The sequence below is a fragment of the Neolamprologus multifasciatus genome, chromosome 12 (assembly GCF_963576455.1).
Source record: "Neolamprologus multifasciatus chromosome 12, fNeoMul1.2, whole genome shotgun sequence".
In the NCBI taxonomy this organism is placed as follows: Eukaryota; Metazoa; Chordata; class Actinopteri; order Cichliformes; family Cichlidae; genus Neolamprologus; species Neolamprologus multifasciatus.
In genome coordinates this window covers 2,923,833-2,947,066 of record NC_140450.1, presented here as the reverse complement: position 1 = coordinate 2,947,066, position 23,234 = coordinate 2,923,833, and the positions used below count along the sequence as shown (strand labels likewise).

The 23,234-nt window shown below is 41.8% G+C and overlaps 1 protein-coding gene across 8 annotated transcripts in view; it reads left to right on the top strand.

Moving 5' to 3' along the window:
* The window catches only part of unc13ba (unc-13 homolog Ba (C. elegans)), a 207,586-nt gene that overhangs the window by 144,293 nt on the left and 40,059 nt on the right, over window positions 1–23,234 (top strand). For all 8 annotated transcript variants that reach the window (XM_085179929.1, XM_085179932.1, XM_085179931.1 and 5 more), the window contains 6 exons: window positions 4,293–4,434; window positions 6,615–6,784; window positions 6,907–7,022; window positions 8,131–8,294; window positions 10,358–10,508; window positions 22,361–22,429. In XM_085179929.1, the coding sequence (XP_085036055.1) occupies window positions 4,293–4,434; window positions 6,615–6,784; window positions 6,907–7,022; window positions 8,131–8,294; window positions 10,358–10,508; window positions 22,361–22,429 (812 nt within the window). The remainder of the gene's footprint in view (window positions 1–4,292; window positions 4,435–6,614; window positions 6,785–6,906; window positions 7,023–8,130; window positions 8,295–10,357; window positions 10,509–22,360; window positions 22,430–23,234) is intronic.

The window sequence follows — 23,234 nt, the reverse complement described above, 5'->3', positions numbered from 1 at the left end:
AACGTCAGTCATGTCATCCATCTGAAATACAACTCGAAGCGCTTTTAACTCGAACCCCTCTGGACTGACAGGAGATGCTTCACAGAGAGCTCTTTGAAGAGTCACTCGATTCCAGTGGGGAATAACCAATTTATATTCAAAATGCTCTTTAGCACAGAGACGTGGCCACTAAATGAACAGACGGCAAATATATGACTGGAACGTTATGGCTCATAGCAGCATATTAATCGTACATTCGAACATGCATCTCGTTAATCGACATTTTATTTGGGAAAAAACAGGAAACAAATGTTTAAAGTGAGAAAACGGACCATTTAAAGAAATTGGGTAATTTTGAATTTGATGACATCATGTTTCCCACTGTGTGCAAACATCTGGGAAGTGAGGAGACCACCTGCTGGACTAACAGGAGAACAATGTTGTCCCGTTGTTGTCTGATGGAAGATTCCTGCTGCTTCACAGTCCTGGGTCTTCTTTGCTGTAGTTTTAGCTTCGTGATGATCCAGATGTTCAGCACCCAGACTCTTCTTCTGTGAAGCCATGCTGTTGTTGTCTTGCTGAAATACACAAAACCTTCCCTGGAGAGAAGCAGGAGAAAGTCATCTGGCTGGGAGCAGATGTTGAGCTAAAACCTCCTGAGCCCAGGGAGCCATGCATGTGAAATAAGGCTTTGCCCGTTGTGCACAGAGATGTTTCAAGTTTCTCAGGATCTTTCAGTGATATTAGGCACTAATAATGGGATTTACATCATTCTGAATTTGTTCCACAATTTTTAGACATCGTTCTTTGCAGTTTGGTGAACATCTGCCCATCTTTACTTCTGAAAAACTCTGCCTCTCTTTTTATACACAGACAGGTCAGTGACCTGTCGCCAATTAACCTGATTGTCATTTTTAGCACCATTTACTTTTCCAGACATTTGTTGCTCCATCCATTTTGGAGACGTGTTGCTGCCCTCAAGTTTAAAATGACCTTTTTTTTCCTTTTATTCTTAAAATAGTACATTTTCTAAGCTCAAATATTTTATTTGTTTTTTATGCTCTATTATAAATAAATTCTGGGTATGCGATTGTCAAAGATTGCATTCTGTTTTGAATTATAATTGACTCAGCGTCCCAGCTTTTTTGATTGCATTTTTTGCACAACAATGCATTTTCTTCTGCTGAACTGCTGCTCGTGGCATGATTTTAGTTTTTCAGGCCATTCTCTGTAAACTGTAGAGAAGCTGTGCAGGAAATCCCAGCAGATCAGCAGTTTGTGAAATCCTCAGACCAGCCTGTCCACAACTAACAACCATCCAAGTCCCTTAAATCACCTTTGTTACTGAGGCTACGTCCACACGTACCCGGGTATTTTTGAAAACGCAGATTTTTCTATGCGTTTGCACCTTTTGTCCACACGTAAACGGCGTTTTTGGTCTCTGAAAACAGAGATTTTTAAAAACTCCGGCCAGGGTGGATATTTTCTAAAACTCAGTTTTTGCATTTACGTGTGGACGAGAAAAACGGAGAAAACGCAGCGTCAAAGGTGTGCGCCTTTTTTGACGTCACACTGTGCGCCACGTTATTGTTTCGGTGAAATGAATTTCTATAATACTGTTACTGTTAATTGTCTCTGCAGTGTTTAAATACTTACATATACACACACAGTTACTGTCCCTCCACACATACGACTCGGTTCTGCTTCTATGCCCCATCTTTGTTTACTTTTTCCCACGAGGCTTCTAGACTTCTGATTGGCCAACATTTCTGCACGGTTAGGAATATAGCGCCACCTGCTGCTTTGGCATGTTCCTAGCAGCGTTTTCCTTCATTTCTGCCTTTACGTGTGGACGGGATTATTTTTTAAAACGAAAACGGAAAATCTCAGTTTTCAAAAATACCCGTGTACGTGTGGACGTAGCCTCATTCTGATGCTCAGTTTGAACTTCAGCAGCTCATCTTGATTATGTCTGCATGCCTGCATGAATCGAATTGCTGCCATGTGATTGCTCTATTTGAACATTTGCATTAACAAGCACTCTAACAGGTGTACCTAATAAAATGGTTGAGTGTAGATATTCATAAATGGCATAAATGTGTTATTCTTTTTTCTATTTTTAAAATTAAAAACGGATGTGATCACCTGTTTACATGTCATACCCCAATAATCTGTCAATCTGATACACAAACTGGCTTTTTTCAAATATTAGACACGGAAAACATGTCACACTCTTTAACTACAGTCAGTGTTTGCTGTTAAGCAACAGCTATTAATGGCCTCGGACACACACAGGTTGTGAAATCGGCCTCATTTGCTACATTCTGAACGATGAGACTCACCCTGAGCTCACCCTGCATGTCGAATTTCTGTCAATAACCTTCCTCCCGGTCCTAGAAAATGTGCATGCATGTTGCTTAGTTCATTTGTCCTCAGGCTTCAGCTCGAGTTAAAGTCTGCAGCTATGAATAGTTCCCCTCATTAGTATGTGCTGCAGAAATCCCGCTTGCCTTCTCACCTGGATTAAAGTGACAGTGAGGGATGGCAGAAATGAAGTTGTCCCTCCTTGGTACCTGTTGACCTTCCGTTGTTGATAAATGTCTCCAGACACAATTCAGATCATCCGTCTATCAAAAACGTTTTGTGCCAGCTCACTGGAGAGAAGCCAAACAGAGCCAGGCGTCACAGAAACGGCTTTTCATGTATTGCTTGGTTGTTTTAGGAGAGTAAGGTACAGATACAGCAACAGAATGCAATGTGCAGAAAGGAGATAAAAAAGATTGCATGCCATGTGCTGCTGACGCTGCAGGCTTCACTACGCTCTAGTGCAACAGTGGGACCACATCATAGCCTCAGGGGGTTTTTAAAGCCTACTTTCACCACTTGTTGCACAGAACCTCGCGGTTATTTAAGATATTTAGTAAAAAATGTTACCCAACATCTGCCTGTGAGTCACGAGTATTGTGTTACGAGGCTTTGCATAACTGTGTGGGTGATATTGTGTGTTTCGATGTGTGTGTGAATGAGAAACAGAAAGATGGTAGGGAGTAGGTGTTTGTTGTTCTTATGCAATTTTCATAGTCATTTTCTTTTTGTGTGTGTGTGTGTGTGTGTGTGTGTCTGCTTCTTAACTCAGATAAAACTGAGGTCATTGTACTCGGCGCTGAAAAGCTTAGAAATATGGTATCTAAGCAGATTCTTACTCTGGATGGCATTACCTTGGCCTCCAGTAACACTGTGAGGAACCTTGGAGTCATTTTTGACCAGGATATGTCCTTCAACGCACATATTAAACAAATATGTAAGACTGCGTTCTTCCATTTGCGCAACATCTCTAAAATTAGAAATATCCTGTCTCAGAGTGACGCTGAAAAACTAGTTCATGCATTTATTACTTCCAGGCTAGACTACTGCAATTCATTATTATCAGGATGTCCAAAAAACTCACTGAAAAGCCTTCAGTTAATCCAAAATGCTGCAGCAAGAGTCCTGACAGGGACTAGAAAGAGAGAGCATATTTCTCCTCTATTGGCTTCCCTTCATTGGCTTCCTGTTAAATCCAGAATTGAATTCAAAATCCTGCTCCTCACATACAAGGTCTTAAATAATCAGGCCCCATCTTATCTTAATGACCTTGTAGTACCATATCACCCTATTAGAGCACTTCGCTCTCGCTCTGCAGGCCTACTTGTTGTTCCTAGAGTATTTAAAAGTAGAATGGGAGGCAGAGCCTTCAGTTTTCAGGCCCCTCTTCTGTGGAACCAGCTTCCAGTTTGGATTCAGGAGACAGACACTATCTCTACTTTTAAGATTAGGCTTAAAACTTTCCTTTTTGCTAAAGCATATAGTTAGGGCTGGACCAGGTGACCCTGAATCCTCCCTTAGTTATGCTGCAATAGACGTAGGCTGCCGGGGGATTCCCATGATGCATTGAGTTTTTCCTTTCCAGTCACCTTTCTCACTCACTATGTATTAACAGACCTCTCTGTATTGAATTGTATCTGTTATTAATCTATGTCTCTCTTCCACAGCATGTCTTTATCCTGTCTTCCTTCTCTCACCCCAACCAATCACAGCAGATGGCCCCGCCCCTCCCTGAGCCTGGTTCTGCCGGAGGTTTCTTCCTGTTAAAAGGGAGTTTTTCCTTCCCACTGTCGCCAAAGTGCTGCTCATAGGGGGTCATATGATTGTTGGGCTTTTCTCTGTATCTATGAAGCGCCTTGAGGCGACATTTGTTGTGATTTGGCGCTATATAAATAAAATTGAATTGAATTGAATTGAATTGTGTTTGTGTGTGTGCGTGTGTGTGTCAGTCGTCAGTGCCCAGGGTCTCCAGGCCAAGGACAGGACAGGTTCCAGCGATCCTTATGTGACCATCCAAGTGGGTAAAACCAAGAAGAGAACAAAGACGATCTACGGCAACCTGAACCCCGTCTGGGAGGAAAAGTTCAGCTTGTAAGTGAAAGTTGCTGTTTTCCTCCAGGTTTAAAACGTAGTTGGAGCTGAAAGCTATGTGCCTCCGTCACGGTGACCCTGCTGTGCAAGAAGATGATTTGTAATCGTTTTCCTGAAGGTCGCACATCCATAGGAAACCCACACAGATGATTTCACTTGGTTTGTTAGAGGTCTTTTCAACACTGTGTGGGTTTGCACAGAGTATTCCTCGTGATCATCTTTGCTGTGTTGTTCCTGATCACATCATCTTTTTTAAGTACATGGAGCCCAGTGGAACAGATGTAAAGGTGTGGAGGACAGCAGTAGTATCAGTATCTGTGGTTCCTTTGGGTCCAATGGGTTGTGGCCGTGGGATCATATCGGAATATGGGAAGATTAATGCCTGGATTTTCATCAAGTTTTTATGTTGTGGTCTAACATTGTTTCCATGAGGGAGGCCTGACATGTGAGGTGTGTGATTGTGCCGCAGCAGTGGGCGGTACGTTTCAAAGTAACACCCACGTCAATGTCTAGACCAAAGTTTCCCAGGAAAATCCAACTTTTAAAGGCAGCAGTCATGTTAAGCACGTCACCTGTCAGTGGGTCGAATGTTGTGGATGTTCTGTTTGATAGGATCTTGTATGCCCTCCTTTGGTTTTCATTGACTTTATTATATAATCTGATTAATAAATGAGGAATATTTGAACAGCTGCAGACCAGTGTGGGTCAGTTAGCACTAATGCGTCTTATTAGCTTTTATCTGGTGCAACATTGGTAGCCCAGTCACTTTGTGCAGTTAAGACGTTTAAAACTCTTCTCAGTACGGATAAAACGCATAAGAAGAGAGATTTGGAGATTTAAAATATGCACGATGTAAAGTTGCGTCACATGCACTTCAAATTGATTTTAATTATATATTCTGTCTTCTTCAAGCTATATTTCAGCTTTTGGTTAGGACATCAATTTTTTTTATTTATAAATATAGCCAAGACGAAACCTTTTTTTTTTCTTCAAATTAAATCTAATCAAATCAAAATCAAATCAAATCAAATCAAATCAAAATCAAATCAAAATTTATTTATATAGCACATTTTTTTTATTTTTTTTAATTTATTTTTATTTATATAGCACATTTAAAAACAACAGTTTTGATCAAAGTGCTTCACAAATTAAAAAATAAAATAAGACAAATACAACGCAAGACAAACATAGAAACCAACCAAATGATAATCAAACTATCTTACATCAAAGCCAGAGTAAAAAGATGGGTCTTTAAAGGAGATTTAAAAGACTGAACAGTCTCAGAAGAGCGAATGGCAATAGGGAGGTTGTTCCACAGTCTAGGAGCTACAATAGCAAAGGTCGCCTCTGGTTTTCAACCTAGACTTAGGTTGCATTAAGAGCATCTGGTTAGAAGATCTTAGTGCTTTTATAGGATTATACAAATGAAGAAGATCTGTTAAATAGCTAGGGGCTGTGTTATTTAAGACTTTATAAGTGAATAAAATAATTTTAAAATCAATGCGTAACTTGGCTAAAACTGGAGTCATATGGTCATGCATTCTGGCACCCGATAAAAGACGTGCAGCAGCGTTCTGTACTAATTGCAACCGGTGAAGAGAGGAGTGGGGGAGGCCTAAATAGAGGGAGTTACAATAGTCCAGTCTAGAGGTAATGAATGCATGAATAATCTTTTCAAGGTCCTTGGGGGAGAGGAAAGGCTTAGCTTTAGAAATTTGACGTAGCTGATAGAAACTGGATTTAACCACAGTAGATACTTGTTTCTCTAATTTGAACGAGCTATCCAGGAGTACCCCAAGGTCTCTTACAACGTTGGAGAGGTAGCTAGCAAGTGGGCCAAGGGTAACAGTTAGTTGGTTCAATGGAATATGGCTGTCAAAGACAATAACTTCAGTTTTACTGTCATTCAAGATTAGAGAGTTTTGAGATAGCCAGGTTCTCACATCATGAAGACAATTAAACAATGGATGCAATGGATCTGTGACATTCAAACTCAAAGGGAAATAAGTTATTAAATGAATGAGTCAGGAGCTGCTGGCTGCAGAGTGATAAAGCCTGTGGTTCTTAAATCATTTCAAACATATGTTTATTTGCTCTGGGCTTGCGTATGCCTCAGCTCAGCTGCGTGCTGCCACATGTGTTAAAGCAACAGCCCACCCACCTGTTCCCTGTCTGCACAGCGAGTGCCACAACTCCTCAGATCGGATCAAGCTGCGGGTTTGGGACGAGGACGATGACATCAAGTCGCGAGTGAAGCAGCGTCTGAAGAGGGAGTCGGACGACTTCCTGGGACAGAGCATCATTGAGGTCCGAACGCTCAGCGGAGAGATGGACGTGTGGTATAACCTGGGTATGTAGTCACTCAGAACTAAATGTCTCCGAGTGTTTGTTCGTCATCTAAAGAGCATCTCAAATTCAACTCTGAGTGATGTTTCACTTCAGACTAATTGTGTCTGTGTTTTTCTCTTACAGAGAAGAGGACGGACAAGTCGGCGGTGTCTGGTGCCATCCGTCTTCAGATCAGCGTGGAGATTGAGGGAGAGGAGAAGGTGGCGCCCTACCACGTGCAGTACATGTGCCTTCATGAGGTAAAGGACATCAAACATGTCGTGGGGACACTGACTGTCTTTGTTTGCTCTACTATAGTTTCTATTCAGATGAAGCTATCAAAAAAGAAATGGTTAAAACAGCTTCCACAGTTTACCACATAAAATTTATTCAGTAGGTAAAATAGTATAAAAACACTGAGATGAAATATTAAAAGAGGTGCATGAATAAACAGAATGCTGCAGTCACACTGGAGAGAACAGCGATTAGCAACCGCGGCACGAGCAAAACGATTGTGGTCGTGTGCGATAAGTGTGTTTACAATTGAACGAGGTCAGGTTGACAATTACATGCAGTGTGTGTGTGACAATACTGCAGTCAGCCGTGATAAATCAGTGCTGTGTACACAGAGAAATGAAATCAGATTGAATTAAACAGAAATTCAAATTAGCTGCTTACATTTAGAGTCCAGCCAGAACCTCACAGGTTTGAAACTGAAGTTCCTCCACAAATAGAGACGCAGTGTAACTGCGCAATGGCACGGGCGCTCGGTGACCTTGTTTTTATATGAATGCAACCAGAATATAACCAGCTGAGTCACGTCTGCTATTGTAAAGAGACTCATCGCAGTCAGTCTGTCTGCATTTATTGATCAGGTGGCAGATTGGATTGTTTGGAAGCAGGTTGCCTCCCATCAGTCACCCAGAGGCTGAGGGAGCTGCACACTCAACCTCTGGCCAATCAGTTGGTCACTGCAGCTTTTTGCAACTGGTTGCTGAAATAGAAAAATATCTGTGCAACCACTGATGAACCACTGATGCCATTTTTACTCCATTCTTACTGAAACTACGGAAACATCAATAAAAACAAAACAGCTTGGGGGCAGCAACCGAGAAAGACTGATCACCTTCAGATTTCAGGGGAGAGGAGGGCACTGAAGGACTTTTGATTGTTTTTGGTTGTGCGAAAAGTCTTGGAACATTTTTCACACCTCTTTGGGATTTCAATATTCATAAATACTTTTTGAGGATCAGTAGACACACGTCTGAGTCTGTTTGCTAACACAAAACAGATTCCTAAAATAAACAAAGTTGTTTCATGTGGTTAATAATTCCAGTTACATTTTTAAATTTTAAATCCTCTCTCTAGAATATGTTTCACTTCACGACGGATGTCGAGGGAGGCGGCGCGGTGAAGATCCCAGCTGCTCAGGGAGACGACGCGTGGAAGGTTTACTTTGATGAAGTGCAACAGGAAGTTGTGGATGAGTTCGCGATGCGTTACGGCGTTGAGTCCATCTTCCAGGCCATGACGTAAGCTCTGTTTGCACACTGAACACTTGACTGCAGTCCATCCAACAGGCTGTGATGTGAGGTAGATTTATCAGGAGGGGCTTTATATTAGTGTGCTCGCTGGTATATTTGTGGACCTGTGTGTTTCCTGCATGTTAATGTGATGGGAGGCATTAATGTCATGAACTATAAACAACATGCAAATTAGTTTATCTCACCTAATGAGAAAAGATGACCCCTGACCTCAGAGAGTTCCCTGCTGTTTGGTTGGATCATTGCAGGCAGGGGCACAGAAGCACTCAGCAAGCATTCATACACACATCCTGGTTTAATTGCATTAATAATGTCAGAATTTGGGCTTAAAGGGCCGTGTGTTGGTTTTGTGTGCTGGGAAAAAGAGCGCAATCACACAACGCAATCGTGTGGGGAAATATTGAGTGAAGTGAAGCTGTAAGCAGAAATGGGCCAGGCTCTGTCCCAGCGGAAATGTGGATATGAGCTGTTCAATGACACAGCCAAATGAAAGTGGTGATTGGAATATACAAGAACACTGTGGCCATTATAGAAGTCTCACTAAGAGCTCGGTGAACCGAACAGCTCCTTCACCGTTGAGGAAATTAATTTATTCACCTGTTTTTAGGACCCTGACTAATATTTCACACTCTAAATGATACGTGTGTATTTGTTTGTAAACAATTTATAATTTTGTGGATAAGTTTAGAAGCAATTTGGCATCCTGGAAAGCAGATTGGAGCTTCTAAGGGCTCCGCTTCAAACTTCCACTCTGGGAAACATCGATGACATCAGGGGCCAGACAGATGCTTTATTTCAGGAAAAAGAAATTAAATGTCAATTTCCCTAAAAGCTTGTTCACATACATTAGGCTCCACTTAACACATAAAAAAGTAAGTCAACTGAAAAAATGCATTCTGATTACGTTTTACGTGAAGGTTGCCACACAGTTACCTTACAACTGGCTATTTAATTAAATGTAATATATTATTTTTCCTCTCAATATGACAACTCAGTGTAGTGTCTTCTTTCTGTGTGAGAAAGTTTGTTTTTATCATGTAGTTTCTCTGCTCTTTACAGCCTCAGCTTCTCAGAAAAAGCCTCCACTCGCAAATACTCATATTCTTTTAGCAGCATCTTCCTCTGAATGAGCGATTTCCTCTGCGACAGTGAAACCTGCTTTCATCACTTTGAGATTTGGCTCAAAGACAGTTTTTTGCTGTAGCTGCATGCATCTTTTCAGTTCAGTGGCTTTCTGAAACCTCTCCACCCCCTCGTATGACTCCACATCTTTTGCCGGTGTGCGGATTCAAAATGACAACACAAAGGATATGAGATCATCTTGTGATGCGTGGATACAGGGGCCAGTCTTTAGAGCGGATAAAGGAGTTCCCATTCTCCAGCCTCCGTTAAAACGGGCTGCCTTCAGCATCAGCTTTCCTGTTCTGTGTCATTCTGTGTTTGCTACATTGTTGCTAAGATATTTAGACCAAGTGGACCAAAACGGATTCAAATGTAGCTATGGGGACAGAACAATGGTTGGGTATGTTTGCACCCAACTCAAATCCATTTGGTCCATCCATATCCAGTTTCCTTTAGCTTATTTTTGGGTCTTCAAAGGGAAATACTGTTTGTATGATGTTAAATCATCATCATCAATATTAATTTCGGGTCCACACAAGAAGTTTCCTTCTTTCTTCATCTTCATTGACTTTATTTTTTGATCATTTCCCGTCTGTCTCTCTTTGTGTCTTTTGTTTTTCACCTTCTCATTATGTTTCGCTATTTCCTCCCTGCCTTCCTGCGTCCACTTCAATTACTCTCTCCCTTTTCTCCGTAATTTCTATCCTCCTCCTCCTTCCACCGATTCCCCCTCTGGCCTCTTTATGTCTCATTCTCGACCTTCTTACCCTCTGTCCTCACCTGTCTTATCCTAATTGCTTACCCACCTTCCTTCCCGCCTCTCCATAACCACTTCTGCCTTTTTTTAACCTGCTAACTGCATTTATATCCCCAATCTTCCTTTCTCGTTCTCCCCCTGCCCGTTTCCCCACATTTCTTGTCCTCCTCAGCCAATTCTCTTGCCTGTCCTCTAAGTACATGCTGTCAGGGGTGCCGGCAGTGATGAGCACCCTGCTGGCCAACATCAATGCCTTCTACGCCCACCCCACCGCCTCCACCAACGTCTCTGCTCCAGCCAGATTCGCAGCCTCCAACTTCGGGGTAAGTGAACACCCATCACGATAAAATATAAATGTAAAGTTTATCATCCAGTGAGAACATTTTGGGACGTGGTAAAACTGCAGTAATTCTCATGCTAAACTAAAAAAGACTAAAGAAATATTTATTAACAGGATGGATTAACTGTCAAGAGCTTCAATGAGAGACAAGCTGATTAAACACACACACACTATGACTCAGAATAAAGGCTTAGAATGAATGAAACTGAAGGCTGAGATGAGACGTTTGTAATTCTAAGTGTCAAATATTGGGTAGCGGTGGTTGGCTCGTTTTCTCTTTGTTAGCTGTTTCTCTTCAAAAAGTTACATAATAATGGAGCTCGAGTATTATTTCTGTGGTAGTGGAGCTGAATCAGTCTGTTAGACAAGATGCTCTGCTGACTGTCCAGTAAGTGTTGCAGAAGGCAGTGAGGATTATCCGTGAAGCTTCAGACATGTGCCAGTGTTCCCAATTACTTTATTCAGTCTGTTGGTGTCACCAGCTGATGATGCTCCCCCAGCAAACCTCCAACATCTTGCTGCACTGCACAGACATACAACACCTCTGTTGGTCTTTCAGTTCAGCCTGTTGTCAATGTCGATGTTGTTTGTGTACTCCATCAGCATCCTGTCACAGGGTAGACAAGACATGTAGCCATCCTCTTCCTTCTGAGGTCAACATCCATCTCTCTGGTGTCTGGAAGCAGATCAGTCAGTCAAATCAACCTCCTCCTCCTCCTGCACATCACTAATACGTCCGACCACTCTAGGTGGTTTGACCTGAAGTTGTGCTCAAAGTAGAGAGTAGAGACAGCGCAGTCCCCCGAGGGGCTCCGGTACTGCACATCACCAAGTCAGTCGGACCTGTTTGTCTGTAGTGAGTAATCCATGAGGTGGACATGTTTGAAACGTCCTGTAGCTTCTCCCTCAGGAGCAGTGGACCGATCACTGTTGTCACTCAAACAAATTCAGAAATGGCGGCTGGTTCTGTTATTGCTCTTCAAAGCAAATATTCTGCACAAGGCTGAAACCATTTATTTACTAATGCATGTGCCAAACGTATTACATAACCATGAAAGCAGCCCTTTCATCCTTGCTCAATGCCATCACTTTAACTCCAGTTTCTTGGTAATAATAATTCTTATTATTTTAAGTGTCGATTTCCTTGAATAGAAGCAAACACTTTGGTTAAACATGCCTGGGAAAATGAGTTAAAGTAATTGCATATCCACCAACAAAAGTGCCAGTGTGGTTATTCCAGTAATTCCCACCACATCATGTCTGGTGCTTCTTTTTCCACATATGATCAGGATTATTTAGATCAACACCGGCTGTAGTTGCTGTGTTGGCATCGACTTTGAAACGAACTCTCTCTCTGCAAACTCTGGTGCAGGAGCTCAGTGAGCTCGACTGGAAAATAACATTTTAGGAGTAAAAAGTGAACCATATTCACCAAAAAGAGCAAAGAAGATACAAAACCAACAAAAGAACTGAATTTTAGAGAATCTTGACTGCAGTTTAATCTTTTAAGATGGTATTTGATGATGTAGCTTTAAAGCTACAGTTTGACCTAAAGTGAGCAAAGTCTTCTCACAGAAGGTGACCCAGGTAACGCCTGAAGCCTCACAGTCTATTTCACGTATGTATCCATGAGAGCGGCCGTACAAACCCAGCAGGTTTATCTCTATTCTGCTAATAATCTGCTCCATTAAAAGGTAATGTCATATCGCTGTTGGACCTTTGGAATGGCTCTGAACTTTGAGGTGGCACAAATTTGGCTCGTGGACCCCAGAGGAGCCACAGGCAGGGGGACAATGACAGTTAGAGGCCGAGCTTAATGACTCCTGGGATGGTTGCCAAGTAGCGAATCTCCTACTGGTCACGCTCGGGCGCTAACGATATACGAGCATCCTCAGGCTGAGTGCTCCTACTTTAAAGGGTCCGGGGAAGCAGGCAGACCTGCTCTCACTGTGGGCCGCGGCGTTGCAGGTCTATTTCTGAGCTGCCAGCCTGGTAAAGTTTACTTATCTCATTTAATTTCACTAAATTGACTCGTTTTCTGTGTGGGTATCAAATAAAGAATGTTTCATTAGGCTGTTTTCTTTCCCTGTGTGATGACAGAGGGCGTCAGTAATATTTGAAGGACTTGACAGTAATTGATGCACAGCGGCGAAATATTAAAGTTTGAATTTGTGCATGGAATATTCAGTCGAGTCTCTGCAACTCGCGCTAATGAATGTTTTGCTATTAAAATGTTCGCTTCATACATAAATATGAAGGTTCTTAATTTAACTCGTCTAAATTCATCAGTGCTTGAATAAGGCGACTTCATTGCAGGTGGTTGCAAAATTTCTTTAAAAAGATTTAACAAGGCTTTAAAGCTGCTGAACAGGAGGCACAAATAAACTGATGACAACCACAAATGTAAAGCACATGTGTCATCATATCAAACTCTGCTTTACTGATGAGACTGAGCACATACAGTGTTCAGTTTTCCAAAAACAGCTGGTTGAAGCTGATATAATTGCAGCTTCCTTCTCATTGGGGACTGAATGAAAGGTGTTTTAGTGACCATTCGTGCTTCAGCCAAAGTGGCTGCGTGTGATTGGTTCATTTCTTTGACTCCAAATGATTTGTGTGGATGGATTTGGATGAGTTTTTTTCCTAAGCTGAGACAGGACCTCCGAGATTTAATAGGTTTTTTTTGCCATTCCAAGTTTCAAATTAAGTCTACATCTTCAAGTACATATCAAATGAAAAGGGGGGTTAAGAAAAATGGGTCTCGATCTTCTCAAGTAAATAATTGCAGACCAATTCTGATCCATGTCTAGGGGCTCTTTGGTTTTTTTTTTTTTTGGAGGAGGTGTTCTTGGACTTTACCCGCATTTCTGGTTCATTTCTGATTATTATTACTAGTAGTAGTAGTAATAATAATATAAAAATATTAACTGTCCTGTTCATGTATGCCCAGCACTGGGTGTCACGGTTCTGGGTCAGTTTCGACCCAGTGTTTTGAGTTTTGGATTGTTAGTTTATTTTTGGATAATTGTCGTGGTTTTGGGCGCTATGAGGATTATTATTATTATTAGAATTCTGTTTCTGTTTATTCATGTTAAGGATTTGTTCTCGGTTGTATCTCACGTTTAGTTTAGTTCAGGTTCCATGTGTCATTCTCCGTCTGTCTCTCAGTGTCAGGTCTGCGTCTTCCTGTAGTGTTCTCATTTCCTGTTTTATTGTGAAGGTTTGAGTCTCATGTGAGTGTGTTCAGTTTTCCCTCTGTCTCGTCTTGTTGATTATTCCCAGCTGTGTCCACCACCTGTGTGTAATTCCCGTGTTTCTCTGTGTGTATTTAAGTCGTGTCCTCTGTCATTGTAGTTGTCTGTGTGTTCCCTGCCGTCACCATCTTGTACCGTCGTCCACCTTGCTTCATGTTTGAGTTCCGGTTCGTATTCAGTAGTTTAGTTGTCTCCAGTATAGTTTAGTGTGATCTCTGTTTCCGTTTTTCCACTGGCGCATTGTGTTAAATAAACCACCTTCACTCCTCCACTACTGCCTGCGATTGGATCCTCATTTATTATTTTATACGGCTCATCTCACTCGCCGTGACACTGGGCATCTCACTGCCCCCTGGTTTGATTCCTGCTGTGTGACAGTGACTGTGTGGAGAGTAAAGGACCCAAAACAAAGCGCAGAAACAAACGTAATATTAACTGAAAGTGAGCCATTTATCAAAGGCTGTTTTCAACTGTACAAAACAAGGCAAAACTAAAAACTAGCCTAAACTGGATGAACTAATGCTAAACATAAAAAAACCCTGAGCGAGAACATGAAAAACCTGAACTGTGAAGACTTGGCAAAAGTACATGAAAGTCCTGGAAAACATGCCATGAGCATAGCAGAATAACAGACGACGAGGAATGAGTGAAAACACACAGGAGGTGAGCAGGAAACACACGGAGAAACAGCTGATTAGAATAAACAAAGGAAACGTAAACACAGGGGGTGACAACAAAAAGGGGTCTAAGAAACATGAACTATGACGGCAACCTAAACATAATAGAAATGAGCGCAGATAAACTAATGAACTTAAACCATAAACATCAAAATATATTAAACTCAAAGCGCTGGGTCACATGACCCGGGATCGTGACGTGCTGGTGACCTTTGCCTTGAATGAACGATGCTTTCGCCCCATCATGTTTCCACAGTCACTGCTGAATATCCAGTTATGGTTAGTATGTCTAGATTTATAATATATATTTAAAGGATAGAGATGCATTTATTAATGAGTCACATCTTCTTGAAATCGTTGAGTCGCTGTGTTTAATTATTTGCATCGACTGTTCATTTATTTTCTTTCTTTTTTTGTAGTTTTAGACTGAACCACAATCACCACTAACTTTCTTTTGTTTTTTTTCTCTTTATAAACCATCTGCTCGGTGACACTCGTGTCTTTTGCCCTCTTTTCATTTGCTGGAGCTTTTTTGTGTTTCTGCCCTCTGCAGTGCTGCTGTGCTTCCTCTAAGATACGCAGCACTCTGAAAACCTAGGCATTATTTACCTCCACCTTCCGTTTCCTGGGATTTTATTGCTTTTATTTATTTATTTATTGCCTTGAATGTTTAGCCAGTCCAAAAGCACCTGTTGCCATGGCAATGAGGTGCTTTTCTGATTTGTACGACTTCACTTGAGCCTTTCCATTCGATACAAAGAAAGCAAAAAGGAGGAAGTCCTCTGGGAACTACACCGTGTCAGACCCCCCAAGACCCGTTCGCTGTCATCTTTGAAACATAATCCACGGGCCAGACGTCGTCGTCTCCATCTTCTCTTTCCCATTTTCTCTACCTGACCTGCTTCCGTCTGGAAACAGATACCATCGTATCGATCGGTTCCTCCCGTCTGCTTCTGCCGTAATTCATCTCTGAAATCATGTCATCAGCTGATAGTTTTAATGCCATTGTTGAGAAGAGCAGGTGTGTGGCTGTGCCCTTGAGTGTGTGTGTGTTAGCTGGTACAAATATCTACAGACTTGCTGGTGCCTCACACCTCCCACCTGTTTCTTGCGGGTGAAGCTGCACATTCTGTCAATGGGAACAGGATTCGCTGGAGTTTTTGTTTGCTCGCTTTCACACAGACCAACTTTCCTGGGGAACAATTACTGAGCATCTACAGTGTGCTCCTGTTTGGCTTTGCCCCCCAAGCTCCTACACATGTTCACATCTGGGATCTCGCCGGCCGTCAGCCCGTAAAGTTGAAGATGCTGTGAATATCTCGTTTGACAAGTACTTTAATCAGAAAAAAAGAAACTCTAAGGAGCAGCAGCAAACTTGATGAGCAGTTCCTGCTCTTTAAAAGCACTTTTGCAGTGGAGTAGGTCACAGGAAATTGAATAGGTTCATGTAAGCTGAGTGTAAAACGTTTTATCTGCAAATTTACTGGATGATGGCAAAACTTACATTCGCTCCTCTGAAGTGGTTCTTTCATGCTGATTTTTCTGAGTCATTTTGGGCCATTTTAGACCCTCAGTGTGGCTGGATGTGAGTGGGAGCAGAGGCACTGTGGGCTTAAAATACAACAGTCTATATAACAGCAGTTTTCCTGGAAGAACTACTGTTAAGTATCATTTCATGGGTCAGGCAAAAACAAACGTTATTAATATTTCATTTTATTTAGTAAACAATGTTTGTGAACTTTAAAAACACCATCGATGTGGTCTATTTTGTCAAATAATTAACCTTCGTTTGCTCCTGTTTATCTTTTGAGCGCCCTGTAGGGGAATTGCAGCCAATTGGCTGAAGGTGAAGAAGCTCTCTGTGGATTGGCTCTGCTGTTAGTGTGTATTTATTGAAGAAAAAGGAAAACCACTTGAATATGTTGGTTTTACTAGTAAGACTTGGTTGTGCAAAAGTTACTTACAATATGCAAACAAATAAAACTGGATCCTTACAGGGAAACGTGCTGTGAGATCATCGTTCCACAGTTTTTGAACAGGATGTGACTTCCCGGTGTGTTTGTTTGTGTTATTAAACCAAAGTCGTGTAGTTCAGAAGATAAATGCCCAAAGGGAAAAACAAAATGTTGTCAATCAGTTCATGTCAACAAATGTCCCGGCTTTTCATCATTGCAGCGCTGTTTCCAGTTTTCCTCTGCAACTCTTTCAAAATGATTACAGAAGTAAAGTGCAGTGGCAAGCCTCCATTATATCTGAAAATGGTGACCGGTGGAGCTTTAGCAGCGTGATACAGAGCAGTCTGCACATGGGTCGTCAGGTTGTCTAGGGTTAAATAAGCCTGCGAGCGTGTCTGGCAGTCGAATTATTCATGGTTTGTTACCAACTTCTGTTTGGCTTGTAGACTTATTGAAGTGTTTTTCTGCTTTGGGCGACAGTCTTTGCACGACCAGAGCAATACAAGCACTTTCCTTCCAAGATAATTTGATGTCATCAGCCTGCAGCAACTTGTTTAAGGTGCCTTTTATTGGTTCGTGGTGAGCGTGCAGCTGCTCCACACGGGAAAAGCAGAAGCTGTGGCGCTGAAAGCGGCTCGCAGCGGTTTTCATTAATGTGTGGGGAGATTTCAGAAGGAGGAATATATCATATATAGATAACGCTGAGATTGATCACTTTGATTAACCCCATGAGTCATAAAGTTACCAAAAATAATGTTTTTACACAAAACTTTCTCAGACCTCCCAAGATTCGGTCGAAGGCAGAAGAAGGACACCGTCTGCTGGTCAGGAAGAAGAAGGGTTCAGTAGAAACAATAGAATAGAATAGAATAGAACAGAATATTGATCCCAAAGAGGAAATGTATTTCTAGTTTAAAGGTCCAAGTTCCAAAAAGTACAGCCACATTATACATGCAAAGCACAACAAACCACAATCTGAGTAACGCTAAACATCAGTATAACTGTTATGCTGCACTCAGTGACCTCGTCACTACAGACTGCTGCACAGATCACTGATTGAACAAGGCACAGAGAAGCTCTTCATCTTCTAACAGAAGGTTCATATTGCGAGTTCAGAGTAACCCTGGTTGTAACACTTACTGTTAATAAAGAGTCAGGACTGTGATGGGCTCTGTGGCTGTGATTTTCATGGCTGTCTGCAACCTTAATCTCACTGTTACTGAGAGATTTCTAAACCGTGCTGTTATTCCATATCTGATTACACAGAAGTGTCATTTCTTTATTTATTTAACATTTATTTAACCAGGAAGTCCTTTGAGGTTAACGTCTCTTTGTCAAGACGTCACACCGTTACAGTGTTACAAGTTTAAAATTAAATATCTGCATTTAAAGTAATAAATAAGCAAAAACAGGAGAACTCAAGTAAAAGCAAAGCATCTACAGGTCTCCAGCTGAGCAGCACTGAATGTCCCACAGGACCCCAGAAGCAATAATAGTGATCTAAGAAAAAACAGGCTCACCAAATATAGGCAATACAGTTTCAGTCATAATACAAATGACAGAAAAACCTTAATATCACAGTGGTTAACACGGCCGTCTTCTAAGAATATGGTTTACAATGCAAATGTATTACGTATGTATCATATGTCTGTTTTCATCAGAAAAACTTGTGACAGCAGCAGAGGACAGGAAGGCGTTAACCTGCCCCTCAGCATGTGGGGAGGAGCTACAATAACAAGGAGTTCATTATAATCATTACCAAGAGAGGACGAGTGGCCGTGCGAGTGCGGTGGGAGGACAAAGATGGGTTTGCTCTGGGGAGGGACACCGTGGGGACTAGGGATGGGTATCGTTTAGGTTTTATCTGATACCGGTGCCAAACCGGTACTTTTGAAACGGTGCCGGTGCTTAAACGGTGCTCGAACCGGTGCTTAAAGAATGGAGAACACAAAATTGGTCCAAAAACCTCTCATGTTCAGCTGTTTTTTTGTAAAAAGATAACAATGTTAGCCTTTTCTGCAGCTATAGGGCATATATGGTATCACTCTTGGCTGGAAGCAGCTTAAACAATGGAAAAAACACAAACTTTGTCCAAAAACCTCTCATGTTTAACTGTTTTCCACTTTTTCTTTGGTCATTTTAGCCTTTTTGGCCAGGGTGAAGGGAGTATCTGCCATCAAACAAGAAGACAGCCGCATGTAACTATGATGGTGTTTGCTAGTTCACCTTACATGCATTAATGTAATAAGCGGTTAGCCTACTCAACGTAAATTACACACGAACAACATTAAGCTACTCACGCAGAGAAGAATGGCTGCTGCTGCATCATCATCCTCATCATTTCTGTTACACTGGCAGGATAGGGGCCAGGACTCTACTCTTTGGGTTTTTGGGGGATGTTGCTAACTCTTCGTCCGATAACAGGCACCACACCTGCAGTAGATGCGCTCGGTGTGAGGTCTCACAGCAAGCTATCAAATACGGCGCATTTTTCGGCTTTTAAAAAATACGCTAAGCGTCGCCAGGTGTTTCATCAGATTTGAGGTGTTACCTCCTTTGACAGCATCACAGTATCACCTTAAAGCACTTGTTGCAGGCTGCTGAGTTTGCATCTTTTGCTGTGAAGTACAGCCAGACTTTTGACCGCTTCGCCTTGGGCATTTTTAATCTGTAGCTCTGCTCTAAAAGAACGTACGTACCTGGACCCGCCTACTATCCCCGGAAACGTAAAATGATTGGCTAGAATTCAAAGTGTATCACATCTCAGGAAAAAAAAGCACCGAAATAAAGCACCGACATGTGCGCTGCTTTTCGGTCTGGTTACTACCGTTTATGTCAGAACCGGTGCCATCATGGCACCGGATACCGGTACCCATCCCTAGTGGGGACAGTGGGATGTTTTAAAGGTCAAAACTAAGATTTGTCCTTTTTTCATGCTTTTTAGCTTAAAAGTGTTTCACACAATCAAAGACATTTTGCATGTTCATCACTTTAAGTTAAGGTCTAGGCTGGTTACAGCTGTACGAGCAGGTTGTGTGCAGAGATCAGTGGCAGCTTGGATAGCTTGGTGTCTCTGTAGACTGGCTACAACACACAGAGACAGAAACCTGCTGGGGTTTATTTGTTTTTGTTAAAATGTTGAAATATTAGAATTCTCTCACCAAAACAGGCTTTTAGTGAAGCTGAGCTCAGAGTAAGGCTCCGACACAGTTCAGAGGTCAGGTTCAGTTGAATTAGTTGAGGTGAAGCCTCGCAGACGACTGCTGCCTCCTCTGTGATTATGATCTGTCAGCAGAAGCAGCCACGCCCTAATGGCAAAATTAGCTTTAGGGACCAACCTGTTAACGTGTTCCTCTCTCCTGTAAAGTTGGACCTTTTAAAATGGGAGGCTTTGGGAACTGACTCCTCTGTGGAAATAACCACAAGGACCTGATGTATTTGGCACTTTTTGGTTTAATTTTCTTGCTTTCAGCAGATTTAATCCATCAGTCCTTCCATTTGCTTTTATTTATCCAGGCTGGGTCAGAGGGCAACAACCTGAGCAGAGAAGCCCAGACCTCCTCCCCCTCAGACACTTCCTCAGGCTTATCCAGGGGAGCACCGATATAATAAAACTCCAAAATCTAATCATCATAAGGATTACTATAAGCAGATATCATTAATGTGCACCGCGGCGAGGCAGTCGCTCTTAATTCGAGCCTTCCCTTCCCTCGTTTAGGCTCCAGCACCTTGGCAACCATGGCTTTAAAAGATGATTTGAATAGCGTCCGACTGATCGCTGACCTTATGTTAAATTGGAGAAAAATCTATTTTGGAGAAACAAGATGTGCTCTTGTGGGTTCAGTATTTGGCGTCTTAATTAGGTTATTTTAATAGTATTGCACAGATAAATTGGTGCATCCAAGTTTCCCCAGCAAATAACTGTATTTACAGCAGCGGGAGGGTCTGTGTGGGAATGACTGAAAACATTGTTCCTAATGAAGGGATGTGTCACATGGCTCAGTGGTTTTAAAAGTAGACGACAGCTCTTTGCTTCAGGGGGAAAAGGTTACAAAAAACGTTTATTTCACAGAGTTTTGGAAAGTAAAAATAAATAATATTAGCAGGCTGAAGCTTTTTAAGTCAGATTGGATCGTGGGTATGTATTTGTACTAGTTAGTGGATTTCCCTCCTCCCTCTCCTTCATCTTTTCTCCTTCATCACCAAACTCGTCTTCTTACTTTCTTAACGGTGACTCACAAAGCTGCACCACACTGTGTATCTGTCTCTGTTTCAAACACAGTCATTAACTGTTTTTGTTGCTCCTGCCATCAAAGAAACGCACAGTCACTTTTATTTAATTGCTCATTTGTGCCAGTTATCGTTGGCTATTGTCCATCGCTGCACCCCAGGATTAAAACAAAGGGAAACCCTTTGCAGTATGTTAAGCAGCTGTTATGCAAACATGAGGGTTTGCTTTTCTTAGGACGCGAAACACTGAGGATCATTACACAATCGCAACGCACCCGTTTTAGTATCCACCTCTGTCCTTACCTGTTAGATAAATGTTTGGGTTTTTTAATCATTTGTAATGACTAACAAGAAACCCTGCACTTCTTTCTTCTGCCCCCTCATTTTCTCTCGATTAAACTCAATATTTTCACCTCCTCAGTTTTTCAGCCACGTCGTGACTCCCAGCACAGCAGAGGACTCTGTCCCTCTCCCAGTTTCAAGTTGCTTTATTGCCTTTCCATGTAAATACATCTCTGGTGCCAAAGCATGTGAAGGAAGATGGAGGGGAAAAATTAAAAATAAGCATTGGGGATGCCTGTACTGGCTGACTGGCCATCGATCACAGGCTGGTTTGGTTCGTGGCTCTTCCCGTCCAGATGTCTTCCTGTATTTAACTAAGATGCAGAGCAAGTAAATTCTACTCGTGGTGTATTCGGTAATACCTAATAACAGAATGATCCTCCAGAACGCACTGTAGTCCACAGCAGGGGTGGAACATATGTCTTGAGTAGCTGTCTGATATGCAAAAGAAGAGAAATAACAGATGCGTCTGTTTAAAAGTGCAGCCAAACAAACTCACCTGTGAGAATTTAATGTGAAACTTTCTCCGAACAAAGTTCAAAACTCTCAGGAAACGGGAGGATGAAAATATGCACTTTCACCATCCTGTGAATTCTGCCTCACGCTGCATGCGTTGCTCCCTGAGTGGTAACTACACACTGAGTTTACTCAGTCATCTCCTACCTTGTATCTGATCATCTGTAAATTCCTTTTCATGCTCACCAGGTGAAAAACTCTGCCTGTAGTTCTGATTCTGCTGGAGAATCTCATAGGAGGATCACAAACAAGTTCTGCGTGTACTCTCAGGCTGCACAGGAAGTCTTATATTTATGTACTTATACTGCTTATACTGTACGTCTCAAGTATTTTCAACAAGAGAGGAGGAAGTCCCTGAATGGTTGTTGCTATGGTTAGCTGTGGCTCATTAGGTAGAGCAGCGTTGTCCATTAATTGATGGGTGAGTGGTATAATCCCTGCAGTACAGGAGCGACATATGGATCATCCATGAATATGTGAATATGTATGTGAATGAATAAAGTGGTTTAATATAACCACTAATATAAATGCCAATCAATTTTTGTATCCAAGTTTTTTCCTGGATTCAGCAGAGGTCATAAAGTACAAAGTACCAGAAAGTGCCAAACCCGCTTTCCAACTTGCAAATATATTCATGCAGCTCAGTTTGTATTTTGCACATGCATAGAAAAAAGCACATCTCCTTTCTGACACTTTTGTGAGACGCATCGTTCTTTTATCTCCACATCTCTTCTTTTTCTGCTTTCAAATTCCGTATACAGTATGTTCAGTAGAGACACAGACTGAGGACATTCATGTCTGTCTTCCTCACTGTTTGACAGAAGTACAAGAATCTGAGTTTCTCCTTCTTTTTCCCAACAGAAAGACCGTTTTGTGAAGCTCCTGGATCAGCTGCACAACTCCCTGCGTATCGATCTCTCCATGTACAGAGTGAGTCAGCTTCCAGCTGCTGATAATAGTTTCTTAACTGCAAACAGAGAATACGGCTTCAATGGATCTCAGGAGAATTTGTGTTTTCAGTCGGTCACAAGATAGCACATGATAGAGGGCAGAAGTCAAACTAGACTGCACGGACTACTTACTACATATTTCACCCCCTTCTGCTGTAAGGCAGTTTCCTTATTTCCTGCCAAAAATAACAATAAAAAAAATCACCCAGCTGTTGTCCGTTTTCTTAATTTTAAGTTTTTTCTGGACCTACAGAAATTTGTGAATATAGCATTGGTTTCCATTTGTAGCCAAACGTTTTGCTTGTTATTAGGGCTGCCACGATTAGTCGACTAGTCACGATTACGTCGACTATCAAAATTGTCGACGACTAATCTATTAGTGGAAGCCTTGTTTGAAGCTTTGTAAGATCACAAAAGACGCAGGAATAAGTAGTAGGATTTAAGAGTGTAATAACGGACTGAAACAGAAGATGGCAGCACTGCATGTACAAGGATGCCAGCTGCCGTTAAACACCAAAGAAGAAGAAACTGTCCCAGAATTCATAGCCCTGCTCAGTTTCCAACAATGGCGGCAGCTAGTTAGTTTTAATATTACTCTTATTATTCTTTCTGGGTCACAAAATAAACGTTTTACATATTTTCAGGCGAGAATGTAGCTGTGTAAACTTCAAATATCTGCTCAGTTTATCAAGACACCACATATTTTCAAAAGCGCTCTGACGTTTTCGGAGACGTCTGTTACCCACTAGCTCGATAGTTAGCCGGGGGCTAGGCTCACTAGAGCC